Below are 15,084 nucleotides of genomic sequence, written 5' to 3'. Positions count from 1 at the left end.
TAGTACGGTGAGGTTTTATGTTTTAAAAAAAACATGGGTAGGATGATGGCAATGCATTGTAATACTTGGTTGATTCTAATCAGTCTCTTGCTGTTTTCTAGCTTGGAAGGATTCTTCAGGCTGACAAAATTGGATCTAGAGTGTTCTCAAATTATTTTTGAGTTGTCAAGTTGAGCAAGTAGTTTAAAAATCTGTGATTGCAGATTGGTTCCCTTTTGATGCCACCTTTGTATAATTCACTGGGGCTTATCAACTAACTTCACATGAACATAAGGACTGTGAATGATTACGATAAATTATCCCAATGTTCATTGCCAAGTATTTTTTTCTTCTTAAATGTACCATCTTAACTCTAAGGCATTATCTTCATGCCAGTGCTTGGTAGCTGATCCTTGGAGAGTAGAATCATTTTTAGCACTGGATTAGATCTGGCGCAATTTGTTTTCAAACAACTATTGGAAAATTCTTGTTTGAAGGTATGTTTCCTCTTTTTGGTTTTAAGAGGTGGAAGCTGGCCATCTTTTGCAAATAATTTAGTTGAATATTGAGCCATTTACATAAAATATTCATCAGACGTCTGATAGCCAGTTGTTACTGCAATATTGAAAAATGTCAGACAAATTTAAGACAATGACTTTCTTGTTAATATAAGGGTCATGGAGGCAATCATTTGCATCTTGATATGTTCTGATGTCAGAAATATATTCTGATGTCAGAAAATGTTTTTAACTGAGCAATAGTTCTGCATTGTTCACAGATGCTTCTAAAGAGTGCTTGTGGTCATGGTTTCCTTAAATTTCTTGTTTTTTGCAATTATATGAAGAATTAGTTGGTATTTTGTGCGGTGGGTGGTGAGCAGCTGCTCGTCTTTCCTCCCACTAATGCAGAGCATGCAGTATCTTCTTGGATTTTCAGTTTAGTTTATTGTCACGTGTACCGAGGTACAGTGAAAAGCTTTTGTTGCGTGCTAACCAGTCAACAGCAATTTGGAATTGAAGATTTTATATATATGTTATATATCTATATATATCCCTCCATAATGTTTGGGACAAAGACCCATCATTTATTTATTTGTCTCCTTACTCCATAATTTGAGATTTGTAATATTAAAAAAAACACATGTGGTTAAAGTACACATTGTCAGATTTTATTAAAGGGTATTTTTATACATTTTGGTTTCACAATGTAGAAATTACAGCCGTGTTTATACATAGTCCCCCATTTCAGGGCACCATAATAGACATTATGTGCAGGAGTAGGCCATTCGGCCCTTCGAGCCAGCACCGCCATTCAATGTGATCATGACTGGTCATCCCCAATCAGTACCCCGTTTCTGCCTTCTCCCCATATCCCCTGACTCCGCTATTTTTAAAAGCCCTATCTAGCTCTCTCTTGAAAGCATCCAGAGAACCTGCCTCCACCGCAGAGAATGTTTGGGACACATGGCTTCACAGACTAATTGCCTCCTCCATGCAGATATAAAAGAGCTCTCAGCAACTAGTCTATCCTCCAGTCTTTCCATCACCTTTGGAAACTTTTATTGCTGTTTATCAGCATGAGGACCTAAGGTGTGCCAATGAAAGTAAAAGAAGATGAGACTGAGAAACAAGAATAAAACCGTTATGGGCCTGTCCCACTTATTTTCGGGGATTAGACTGTTGCCACATGGTCGCGGGGTGACACCTGTATGGTCTCTTCAAGTCGCGTAAAGAATCGTAATTTTTTTCTTGTTGCTGCTGGATTTTGAAATGTTAAAAACCTTTCTGCGACTGTGGCTTGACGTCTTCTCCTGTCGTAGGTTGTCGCTAGGATGACGCAGGTTGTCACCGGGTGATGACTTTGGTGAATTCCATTGGCAACTACCTATGTCAACAGGCGACCGGTACCGGCGACTGAATTGTCTTCAGTTGTCGACGACAGGGTCGTAGCTTGTCGCGAGTGGGTGTAGGTTGATTTCGGTTGTCACCTAGTGGTCGTAGATGTGGTCGTAGGTGGACGTCCTAAGAAGACTTCATGAACAGAAATACAGAGGCTACACTGCAACATGCAGAAAACTGGTTATTTGCAAAAATAGAATGGCCACATTACAGTTTTCAAAGAAGTACTTGAAAGAGCATCTACAGTTCTGGAAAAAAGATCTTGTGGACAGATGAGTCAAGATTAAATTATATCAGAGTGATGGCAAGAGCAAAGTATGGAGGAGAGAAGGAACTGCTCAAGATCCAAAGCATACCATCTCATCTGTGAAACACGGTGGTGGGGGTGTTTTGGCCTGGGCATGTATGGCTGCTGAAGGTACTGGCTCACTTATCTTCATTGATGATACAACTGCTGATGGTAGTAGCATAATGAATTATGATAGACACATCCTATCTACTCAAGTTCAAACAAATGCTTCAAAACCCATTGGCTGGCGGTTCATTCTACAGCAAGACAATGATCCCAAACATACTGCTATAGCATCAAAGGAGTTTTTAAAAGCTAAAAACTTGTCAATTTGTGAGTGGCCAAGTCAATCTCTCGATCTGACCCCAATTGAGCATGCCTTTTATATACTGAAGTGAAAACTGAAAGGGGCTAGCCCCCAAAACAAGCATAAGCTAAAGATAGCCGCAATGCAGGCCTGGCAGAGCATCACCAGAGAAGATACCCAGCAACTGGTGATATCCATGAATCGCAGACTTCAAACAGTCATTGCATGCAAAGGATATGCAACAAAATACTAAACATAACTACTTTCATTTACATGACATTGCTGTGTCCCAAACATTATGGTGCCCTGAAATGGGGCGGACTATACACTGCATTCAGAAAGTATTTAGACCCCTTCACTTTTTCCACATTGTTACATTATTGCCTTATTATGAAATGGTTTAAATTCTTTTTTTTTATCATCAATCTACACACAATACCCCATAACAAAAAAGTGAAAACAGATGTTTAGAAATTTTTGCAAAGCAATTAAAAAGAAATAACTGAAATATCACATACCGGTAAGTATTCAGATCCTTTACTTAGTAATTTGGTGAGGCACCTTTGGTAGCGATTACAGCCTCCAGTCTTCTTGGGTATGACGCTACAAGCTTGGCACATCTGTATTTGGTTAATTTCTCCCATTTTTCTCTGCAGATCTTCTCAAGCTCTGTCAGGTTGGATGGGGAACGTCAATGCACATCAATTGTTAGGTCCCTCCAGAGATGTTCGATCAGGTTAAAGTCCGGGCTCTGGCTGGGCTACTCAAGGACATTCACAGAGTTGTCACGAAGCCACTCGTGCGTTGTCTTGGCTGTGTGCCTAGGGTTGTTGTCCTGTTGCCCAGAATGCTCTGGAGCAGGTTTTCATCAAGGATCGCTGTGTACTTTGCTCCGTTCATCTTTCCCTCGATCCTGACTAGTCTCCCAGTTCCTGCCACTGAAAAACACCAGCTGCCACCACCATGCTTCACCGTAGGTATGGTATTGGCCAGGTGATGACCAGTGCCTGGTTTCCTCCAGACATGACGCCTGGCATTCAGGCCATAGAGTTCAACCTTGGTTTCATCAGACAAGAGAATCCTGTTTCTCATGGTCTGAGAGTCCTTTAGGTGCCTTTTGGCAAACTCCAAGCAGGCTGTCATGTGTCTTTTACCGAGGAGTGGCTTCCGTCTGGCCACTCTACCATAAAGGCCTGATTGGTAGAGTGCTGCAGATATAGTTGTCCTTCTGGAAGGTTCTCCCATCTCCACAAAGGAACTCTGGAGCTCTGTCAGAGTGACCATCGGGTTCTTGGTCACCTCCCTGACCAAGGCCCTTTTCCCCCGATTGCTCAGTTTGGCCAAGCGGCCACCAGTCCTGGTGGTTCCAAAGTTCTTCCATTCAGGAATGACTGAGGGTATTGTGCTCTTCGGGACTTGCAATGCTGCAGAAATTGTTTTAGACCCTTCCCCAGATCTGTGTCTCGACACAATCCTGTCTCGGAGGTCTACGGACAATTCCTTCGTCTTCATGGCTTGGTTTTTGCTCTGACATGCACAGTCAACTGTGGGACCTTATATAGACAGGTGTGTGCCTTTCCAAATCAATTTAATTTACCACTGGTGACCACACATTTCACTGTACCAACTGGTACATGTGACAAATAAATGTATCTTGTATCAATCAAGTTGTAGAAACATCTCAAGGATAATCAAAGAAACAGGATGAACCCAAGCTCAATTTTGAGTGTCCTAGCAAAGGATCTGAATACTTATGTAAATATGATATTTCAGTTATTTATTTTTAATTACTTTGCAAACATTTCTAAACATCTGTTTTAGCTTCTTCATTCTAGGTGATAAAAACAATGATCCATTTTAAAATAATGTGGAAAAAGTGAATGGGGTCTGAATACTTTCTGAATTCACTATATAAACACTGCTGTAATTTATATATCGTGAAACCAAAATGTATTAAAATGGCCTTTATTAAAATCAGACAATGTGCATTTTAACCGCATGTGGTTTTTGTTGCTATTACAAATCTCAAATTGTGGAATACAGAGGCAAATAAATAATGACGGGTCTTTGTCCCAACCATTATGGAGGGCACTGTAAATACATTAGTTTCACGTGAATTCATAAATTTCAACAAAGATTGACATACTTGAACATTATGCCTCCTAAATGATGAAACTATTTAGAATTTGATGGGTTTTGGAAATACATAGACTAAGTGGGACCCGTTGGGGACCAGTCACACTGGAAGCATGGTCCCCCAAATCAACCCATTCCCCAACGCAATATTCCACCATTCGCCCAGTGGAACCCGTTCCCCCAGTACAATATTCCACCACTCACCCATAGCCCCTAACTGCACAGGCCCGGCTTACGGGTTCCCATTGTGACACCTCTGATCCCCCTCCTCCCCTCTTCCCCCCCCCCCCCCCCCCTCCACCTTGCCCTCCGCCCCCCCCCCACACCCCCCCCCACGCACTCACTCCATCCCCCCTAAACACCACCACACCCCCCGCATCCCCCATCCCCCATCCACTTACCAGCTCTCCGGCGGCACAGCATTCCCGGCCATTGGGTTCTCATTGTGACGTAGAACACGGCAAGTGGAAAAGGGATTTATTAAAGCTTAAAATGTGAATAACTCTTAAAATATAACAACAATTTAAACATTAAAGATGTGATTTATTCAGTCCATTCTTTCTTGTTGCGTCTCTTGTTGCGTTCTACAGCAGGGGACGGGTGGGGGGTGGAAGGGAGGGGTGGGTGGACATGGGGGAGGTGGTATGTGGGCGGGGGGAGGGGGTGGGTGGGTGTTCATGGGCAGGGGGTGGGCGGGCGGGGGGGAGGATGTGGGCGAGTGAGGGGTTTGGGGGAGGGAAGAGGGTGTGTGGGCGGTGGAGGAGGGGGTGTGTGGGCAGGGATTGCGGGGGGGAGAGAGCTCGGAGAAAAGACGGTTGTGCGGGAGAGGGGAAGGTATCATGGGGGAGGGGACGAAACTTGGTGCAGAGGAGAACGGTGAATTGCAGCAGAGGAGAACGGTGAATGAGCTGGTGAAATATCGTAGCGCTATTGTGTACCGTTTTTGCGCAACTAGAATGACCGCGCAAACAGGAAGATAACAAGATCAGATCTTTAGTTATGTATAGATAGATAGATGGTATTTATACAATTTGGGCTCAGAATGGTAAAAGGAGAAGCCATGCATTGATTATTAATTATTGTTAGACAAAGGCTGCAGTGATGGATGTAGATTGGAATGGATCACCAGGCAGACAAGTGTGAAAGCCAAATTTCTTAATTCGAACGGGAGGTGGGGATGATTAAAGGAAGAGTTTGGGGTCCCAGCAGGAATAAAATAAGAAGATACAAAGGTTGTTTTCATGGGCACTGATGTAGAAACGTACAGGTAGCTAGCAGATTAATAATTTGAATAATTATTGGCTGATTTAGTCTTTGTGGAGCGTGTTTTGTTTGATTGATCAGTTTTCTTGCAAAATGTTGTCAGTGTTGTAATTGAGAGGTATATTTCCTCTTGGAATTGAAGATTGTGAAAGGAAACTAAGGTTTTAAATTTAAGTATGTTTAATCGGTTATTAATGCTTATTACTCCATGGGTGGAGGAATTGGTATCAATGTTCTACCAATCCTATTGTCTAGCATAACAGCATAAAAGTGAATACTGAACACTGCTAAGATTTCATACTTATTTTACAGAAGATGCTTATCTGATAGCAGTGCTTCACCCTATGAACTGTTGAATTCTGAGAGAGGAAAGAAAGCTAATCTGATCTTTTATGTAACTGGGTGGATATAGGACGTAATACATGAAATAGCTGATGATTTGGTTTTGTACCCTGACAGAAAATTAACATAATTTCAGTGCAAGCTGCTCTTCAGACAGAAGGCAAGTGAGAAATTGGTAAAACTGATTAATTTATTGGATGTTTATTTGTTACTTTGTTGTAATTAAAGATGTAAAGCTGCAGCGTAAGAATTTTATTGTTCTGGTTCCAATACAAATCACAATTGAAAACTTTTGACTTCTCCATCAGACTCAGATCGCAGTTCAGTTTATGGCTAAAATACTTGAGTAAGTAGATTGTAAGCGTTTTCCTATATGCAGCTGTTCCTTTTTTGTTAGATACATTCCTCGGCTTTTATGACCTAAATAGTGGACGATTCGTGATTTTTTTTATCAAGTTAAAATAACCTATGCCATTTGAGACTCTATGTTGTATGGCATGTTGTTTTAATTCGCTCTCTCCATTTTCATGGAATTTATAGACTAATTCTGAATTGATTTGTACCAAGCCAAGGTGTGCCTTCCAGTCTTTTCATGTCTTTTCATGCTTATTGCTAATTCAATCTGATCTGCTTCAATTACCAATGAGGGAAATCTATATGTTAAAGCCTGTTTGCAAACTCCTCCAGCTTTTAAATTCTCAGGTCTCTGCCTATCCTCTAATTCTGGCATCTTGCCCATCTCTGACTTTCATCGCTTCCCCTTTACATTCTTTGCTATGGCTGCCCAAAGCCTAAGTTCTGGAATTATTTCTTCACAACACATTATCTCCCAGGAAATGTAACTTAATTCCTAAAACATACCTCTTTAACTATTATTTGTATCACCTGTTCTAATATCGCCTTGTGACACTACATGCCAAATTATATTTTGCCATTCTCAACAAGCCAAAATTTGGTTTAATAAAATAGAAATTAATTTGGTATTGGAGAACCTGATGTATGAAATTTCATATGAGCTTGTTAAAACAACGCGAATAAAGCCAAAATAATTATCTATCTCGATCTACATTTTGAAAAAGTTACGACGATCATGCAAAGAAAGGCATGGTGAAGTGCCTGAATTGAGTAGGGGATGAAGAAATGCCGATAGCAAAGTATATGAATTTAGTTCAAAACTGCAGTGGAGCACAGGATTGGTCAAAAATATAATTTTATTATGAGTGTAATTAATTTAAATAGTATTGGGGGTCCCCTGATGGACTGAATAACCTTGAGGCTCATGGAAAAAAAATAGAGGATTATCTTGAAGGGAAATGGGTTGTGTAAAATAACATCATGTTCTCGGCTCCATTCCTAGTTATAGATTAAAAGCTTCAAAGAATTTTGGTATTGAGTATGAATGAACCTGCTTATACACCAACAGCATGTTATCAGACAAGCAAATAATTTTGGTCAGTTAACTCAAAAATTGATTGCACAGGAATGGAATTCCCACAATATAAGATTCTGAGTATAATCCATTCTCTGTTCGGCTTCATTCATTTCATGTCCAAAATTTATTACTTTGATGTATGCAAAATCGCTGCACATTGCCCCTTAATCCGATAACTTTGTCGGCCCACTCTTATGCAAAACAATGTCTCATTGTTTTCCAATATTTCTCTTCATTTGCTTTACCCCTCTTCGGTCTTTAAATAATTAGATAAAAAGGTAATTAAAAAGGTAATTTTCAAGGATATAATGGAAATCTCTCAAATTGCTTGGGGGGGGGGGGGGGGGGGGGGGGTGGAGGGAGGAAGAAAGGACGAGGTGGAGCTAGAGGGCTGAGGGAGAGCTGAGAAGGGGAGGAGAAAGTAAGGACTACCTGAAATTAGAGACGTCAATGTTCATACCACTGGGGTGCAAACTGTCCAAGCGAAATATGAGGTGCTGTTTCTCCAATTTATGGTGGTCCTCACTCTGGCCATGGAGGAGGCCCAGGACAGAAAGGTCGGATTCGAAATGGGAGGGGGAGTTGAAGTGCTGAGCCATTGGGAGATCAGGTTGGTTATCCCCTTCTCAGCTCTCCCTCAGCCCTCTTCCTTTCTTCCTCCCCCCCCCCCCACCCTCACATCAGTCTGAAGAAGGGTTTCGACCGGAAACGTTGCCTATTTCCTTCGCTCCATAGATGCTGCCTCACCCGCTGAGTTTCTCCAGCATTTTTGTCTACCTTCATAATTCTTATAACCTGATCACAGCTTTATGTCATTTCTGCAAGATTTTTTCAGAGATCTAGCACCAGTTCATCAATTTTCCTCATATACGATCAGTACTGGTGGATGATGCTTGGTTATGAGAATAGTCAGCTTCATCTGTAACTCTGCTAATGGTGCAGTAAAATACCCAAAGTGGCAGCTATGCAGTGAAATGGTGGTAGGTGCTATAGTTGGGGAGGATAGGAACACTGGTACTGTTGTATGCCATCCAAATACTTCCAACCAGTTAGCTATCACATTGGATATTACTCATCAGAAGTAAATAGGATTGGGCTCAATGGGATGAACACATGGCCAAAGAGACATGTTCACAGACTACTTTGATACATTAAAATCCACAACTTTAGAAGAAAAGATGTTCACCCAATCTACCTTCGATTTTCCAGCATCTGCAGTTCATTCTTAAACATAAGAATTATGAAATTGTCTGCTGATTAAATACGGAGTCTTTTTCTTATTCTCGGCTGAAAAGGACACTGGATGCTTAATGCACTGAGTATCAAGGTTTCTGATATATTCTGAGAGTGCAGCAACGTGGAACAAGGAATTCAGCACAATTTTACTGACTGGCAAACCAGACACGAGACTGGCTGATCTGGGCCTATTATTTTGAATAATCTGCTTTATTTTAATATGATTTCACCTTTACTTGTACTCGCTTGTTCTATTTATTCACATTTAGTGATCCATGGTGTTATCATGGATATGTGCCAAGTTTCCTTAGTCTCCTGAGGAAGTACAGGTGTTTGTGTGCTTTATTTGGCTGTAGCCTCGATGTAGTTGAGTCCAGGAATGTTGTTGGCAATATTTACACCTTGTAGTTGAGGTGATTCTTCTTCCTATTTGGTCTTCAGAACTGGGTCCAAATTTGGATCAGGACTGTGGTAAGGGTTTGGGGCCAACAAGTTTCCATGGAATCCCGTTCTAATAGCAATTGGAATGTCCTTGTGTTTTGAGAAAATGGTGATGGCATACCTTAACTGCAGCCTTCTAGACAGCCTTGATCCACTGCTTTTGCCTCCTGTAACAACAGATCCACAGCAGATGCCATCCGTACGTCAAACTCCTATTTAATGACTACAGCTGGCACCATAACGTATTCTAAACTCCTCTCCAAAGGAGGAATCAGCATCTACCTCTGCGACTGGGTCGTTGACTTTCAGACCCATAGACCGCAATCTGTGAGCATAGTCAACAATCTATCCTCTGCAGTAATTCCCAACACTGGTACCTCACAAGGATGCGTTTCTTGCTCCTTAATATACCTTTTGCAGATAACATGAGTATGATTGCTTCTTCAGGAGAAATATTGAAACACTGCCAACCAAATTCCTCTTTGAGAGTTGTTTTGGAGGTGGGATGGTAGGATAAGAAAAGAAGTGGGAGAAAAGAAAACCTCTATTTTGAAAACTTTGGCCTTGAGTCTGCTAAATCTTGATGACAAAGCGAGGGAAATGGGAAGAGAGGAGGTTGCCTAACTAATTGGACATTCAACAAGTATTTACAAATGCACATGCAAAAGAGGGAAAGGTCAGTGTAATATGGAGTTGATCATATTTAGGAGGTATAGATATTGAGTCCTATAGTATAGCTATAGCAGCATGTAAAAAAAGGATAACAATGGTAATTAATAGAACAGGCATGGATATTAGCAATTGCAGTTACATGCAGAAAAATGTTCTGGCCAAGTCCATGGATGTTAATTGGAATGGATTTGTCTTAAAGGAATTAGACTTCTCTAGTTAATGATCATCAATGTGCATGTACATTTTTATTGTCATTTGTGCCGAGATACAGTGAACAACTTTGTTTGCATCCCATCCAGTCAAATCATTGCTAGATCTGAGTACAATCAAAGCAATCCACAAGTAATACACATGGACAATGGGTCATGCGAAGATAAACATACCAGAGTACAGAATATAGTATTAAAGCATTGCAATTACAGGGAAAGTGTTGATAAAATAAAATGAAGTTGGTTGGGAGATCAGGACTACACCCTAGGCGTATGAGAGAGAGGCCAGTTCAGTAGAATGATAACAGTAGAATTGTTCCTGAATCTGGTATTTGCTTCCAAGCTTTTATATATTTTGCCCAGTGGAGGGGAGAATAGAGAATGACTAGGGTGAAATAGGTCCTTGATTATGCTGGCTGCTTTGCCGAAGCAGCGTGAAGTGTGGATAGGCAGCGGTTAGGGTGTGGGGGCAAAAGGAGGTTGCTTTGTATGATGGACTGGCCTACATCCACAACTCTCAGCAATTTCTTGGTCAGAGCTTTTGCCAAACCAAGCTGTAATGATCCCCGAGAGGATAATTTCTACCATGCATCTATCGAAGTTGGTATGAGTCATAGGACACGCTGCATCTCCTGAGTCTTCTGAGGAGGTAGAAACGTTGGTGTGCTTTTTTAGCCAAAGCAGCGATGTGGTTAATCTGGGAGAAACTGGTGATAATTATGTGTAAAAACTTGAAACTCTCGATCATCTCCACTTTGACAACATTGACGCTGACTGGGATGTCTACACCTTGTTGCATTTTGCTCATAATCTCATTTCAAATTGTGGAGTCGTATAAATCATGCTGATAATATTTCCCCTAGAATTGTTGCCGTTTATTACTGTTAAATGTTACAGTTGTCCAATGGCCAGGAATTTTTACCATGGAATTTTGTGGTAATTATAAAGACCACTTTATTTGACCATGCAATGTTTCAGGAGACCTTGTGGGCATTATTACCATTTTAGTTAAATGTTATATTAATTTGTAACATGAATTGTACTGCTAGAATTTGTGTTCAATGAAGAGTATAGAACAAATTCCTCAGGTAAAAGCCAATACTTGGTCTTTTTTTTTGGCAGTCAGTAATGTTAAATGATAGGTAGAAGCAGATTTACTTTCAGGTATAGTTAGCCCCTGTTCTCTTGGTGACAGCATAGAACCCAGATTATGCACTATGTGAATGGGAGACTTGTTTTCCTGGATAAATGCTTCTGCTTTGCATGTGTGTGAATTCAACGAATGCGAGTCAGTTGCTTTACATAGCACTCGCCATCAATTACATTCCTGTCAGTTTTACGCCATGTAGCTAGAAGTATTTCATTTAAAAAATAACAAAATGGTAAATAAATGTAGCATAATTGCGTTGGCCACCTTTTACAATTTTGAAGTATATAGCCAAACCCAGTAGAGCACTAGGTGTGTTATTGTGCAAGAAATTGGTGAGGCCTCACTTGGAATATTGTATTCAGTTTTGGTCAACCAGCTCCAGCTTTAGGAAAGATCCCATTAATCATCAACGAATGAAGAGAAGATTTTTGTGAGGATGTTGCCAGGACTTGAGGGCCTAAAGGTTTGGCAAGTTAGGACTTTATTCCTTGGTATGCAGGAAGCTGAGGAGTGATCTTAGCAGTGTATAAAATCGTGAGGAGCATGAATAGGATGAATGCATAGCGTCTCTTTCCCAGGGTAGGGGTATCAAGATCTAGAGGACATAGGTTTAAACTGAGATGGGAAAGATTTAATGGGAACGCGAAGGTTGACATTTTCACAGATAGGGTAGTGAGTATATGGAATGAGCTGCCTGAGGAAGTAGTCGTAGCAGGTACAATAACAGCAATTAAAAGTCCTTTGGACAAGTATGTGGATTGGAAAGGTTTTGAGCCGTTGCAAGCCAAATGCAGGCAAATGGGACTAGTTTCAATGATACACAAACAGTCTAAATCTCCACCTACAGTGGCAGAATTCTAATGTTTCCAGATGTAATTAAAAATTGCACTTTCGAAGGTAAGCATTCAAAAGTTTGTGACCCAATGGGTGGGCAGAGTTCAGGAGGTCTTGTAGCACACTGACAGTCATGACATGCGTGTCTTCTTCAGCATTGTCAAGGCCCAATTGTGACCCTAATATTCAAGGCACACCACATTGAGAACTGGGAATGAAGAAGGCAAGAATATAAATGCAATTAGCACCAGGTGAAAGAAACAATTGGAAGAAATAAAGAGTCTGTTCTTTTTGCATTTGTCTTCGATTTTACCCATTCTAGTCTCGTTGAAAAACCACAAGTCATCTGGAAACAGACAAGGCCTCTGGAATGCAAATTCCTGCCGAGTTTCCAAATTTGACAGTTAGCAACTTTAGTAACAATTTCACAGCCCCAAATCTGGGGACGATATGGTTATGCCACAAGATCTCACACATGCCATAAATCAAGACCATCTTTGGAAAAAGGCATATCCAATTGCAGTGATATAGACAGGCCTCACTATCCTCTGCACCAGGGGAAATTATTGCCAGCATCCTTTTTAACTGTCCCCTGCCAGTGACAGAGGAGCTGCCCCCAAATCGAGCAGCAGATTCAATTGTTCAAAAGGAGCAGCAGATCTCAAGAAATATACAGGAAGCAGTATCAACCACTATTCATGGCCTTTTTGTTTTAACCTTACAAGAGACTTTTGACACTGGCATTTGAGGTGCTCTGGAGAATTTTTCACAAATTTGTCTGTGTTCAGGAATTTCTATATCTATTACAGGTTGGCAAGCAAACTGCTGTTCCAACCTACAATTCTACTGCAGATGCAATACCTGTGTTATTATGTCATTGCTCCAACCCTTGCCTCATACGTTCTCATTGCAATATTAAAGACTTCATCTCAAACAATGTTTCCCCACTCCAGTATCAAGGTCAATCTGACCTGAGACACCGAGCTGCAATATGCAGACAACAGCTGCTTCTGTGCACATTGGGAAACGGCACTAAGTCATTGTCGAGCTGTTCCCCAAAACATACGAGAGAATGGACCGTGCACTGAAAACATCAACAGACCAAATGTGCTCTGCACCACAGAGAAGTCGCATAGCATAACTCTGGAATACATGACCTACTTTTTGTTTCTAGGAGCCCAGCTCTCAGCAAAGGCAGACAGCATCAGTGATGAGATTCATCACTTGCCTTTAGGTATCTGAGAGGTGGGGGGGGGGGGGGGGGGGGGGGGGGGGGGGGGGGGGGGGAAATCAAAACCTCAAATACAAAAAAAAGATTGATAAAAGATGTTGCCGGGACTGGAGGGTTTGAATTATAAGGAGAGGCTGGTTAGGCCTGGAGCATAGGAAATGAGGCATGATCTATTTAAGGTTTATAAAATCACAAGAGGCAGAAGGTGAATGGCCACAGTCTTTTCCCCAGCGTAGGAGAGTCTTAAACCAGAATACATAGGTTTAATGTTGCGAGGTGAAAGATTTAAAAGGGGCAGGGTGGGGGAGGAAGATATTTTTTAAGTAGGGGGTGGTGGGTTATCTGGAATGAATTGCCAGGGGAGCTAGTAGAGAAGGGTACAATTGTGACATTGAAAAGGCATTTGGATGGGTATATGGAGAGAGAAACAGTTTGGAGGGATATAGGACAGGTATAGCTGAGTGGGACTAGCTGGGTTAAGAAAGTTGGAGGACTTGGATGAGTTGGGCAGAAGGGTCTGCCTCTCCTTTCATTTCTCGTGCTTGTCTCCAGGCTCTAGACTCTGACTGACACAATATTTCTCCAATTTAACATGAACTAAACAAATCTTATCATTTATTATACTCTTTGCAATAATGGCAAAGCTCGATTTTCCATTTTGGTTATTTATACAATTATTTTTTAATATAATTCATTGCAGAACATGATGCATTGTAATAGTTTTTGTAGTATTTTGTTTTAATGGCTGTTTTTTGATGGGTAATTTCTTGATTAGTGACCAATAATTTTACGTGCAGAGTGTTAATAATTTTTGCTCACTTACAGGAATGGGTGACAGCAACCGACATCAAAGTGACCTTGAATAGGTTGAACACCTTTGGGGATGAAGTGTTTAATGACCCGAAGGTTCTGAAGTCTTACTATTACGCTATTTCAGATTTTGCAGTTGGTGGAAGGTACTTTTGTTCTCCTTTTTTCTCATTTGCTTTTTTTAAAACTGTGGCTAAACATTTCTATGAAGCAAGTGCACGAAAAGAAAAGAAATCTAATCAGAGAGTCATGGAGTGATAGAGTGTGGAAACAGGTCCTTCGGCCCAACTTGCCCACACTGGCCATCATGTTCCAACTACACTAGTCCCACTTGTCCACGTTTGGTCCATATCCCTCCAGAACTATCCAGAACGAACCTGTCTAACTGTTTCTTAAATGTTGGGATAGTCCTAGCCTCAACTACCTCCTCTGGCAGCTTGTTCCATACACCCACCACAATCCTACCATACCGTAAAAGAGTTGGTACTGGAGATGATGCCAGCTATTTTGCCAATAGTAAGATTATTTCAAATGTTTCAAAATGCCTTTGCTTCGTTTAGGTTTATTTTGTGATGTCACTTGTGCCATAGTGACATGTGACGTCCAGGAACATGTGACATCAACAAAGATTGAAGTTTACATGCATGGTTTTAACACTTCTTGAAGGAGGCAAGGATGTTTCTTTGTCAACGGAACAATTACATTTGTACTTGCAACAGGCCAGTAAACACAATACACATTGGGAATATATAATAATCAAAAATGCGATGATTTATTCAATTCAATGGTACTTTATTTGTCACATTACTGAAGCACAGTGAAATACATTTTATTGTGTACAGTTCCATAAAGATA

At 41.0% G+C, this 15,084-nt stretch overlaps 1 protein-coding gene across 1 annotated transcript in view; it reads left to right on the top strand.

The window, feature by feature from the left end:
* The window catches only part of lamc1 (laminin, gamma 1), a 185,870-nt gene that overhangs the window by 87,113 nt on the left and 83,673 nt on the right, over window positions 1-15,084 (top strand). The window contains exon 3 of the mRNA XM_055642147.1: window positions 14,245-14,375. Coding sequence (XP_055498122.1) covers window positions 14,245-14,375 — 131 coding nt within the window. The remainder of the gene's footprint in view (window positions 1-14,244; window positions 14,376-15,084) is intronic.

This window comes from Leucoraja erinacea, chromosome 10 (genome assembly GCF_028641065.1).
Source record: "Leucoraja erinacea ecotype New England chromosome 10, Leri_hhj_1, whole genome shotgun sequence".
Classification (NCBI taxonomy): Eukaryota; Metazoa; Chordata; class Chondrichthyes; order Rajiformes; family Rajidae; genus Leucoraja; species Leucoraja erinaceus.
This window is presented reverse-complemented; position numbering and strand designations above follow the sequence as displayed.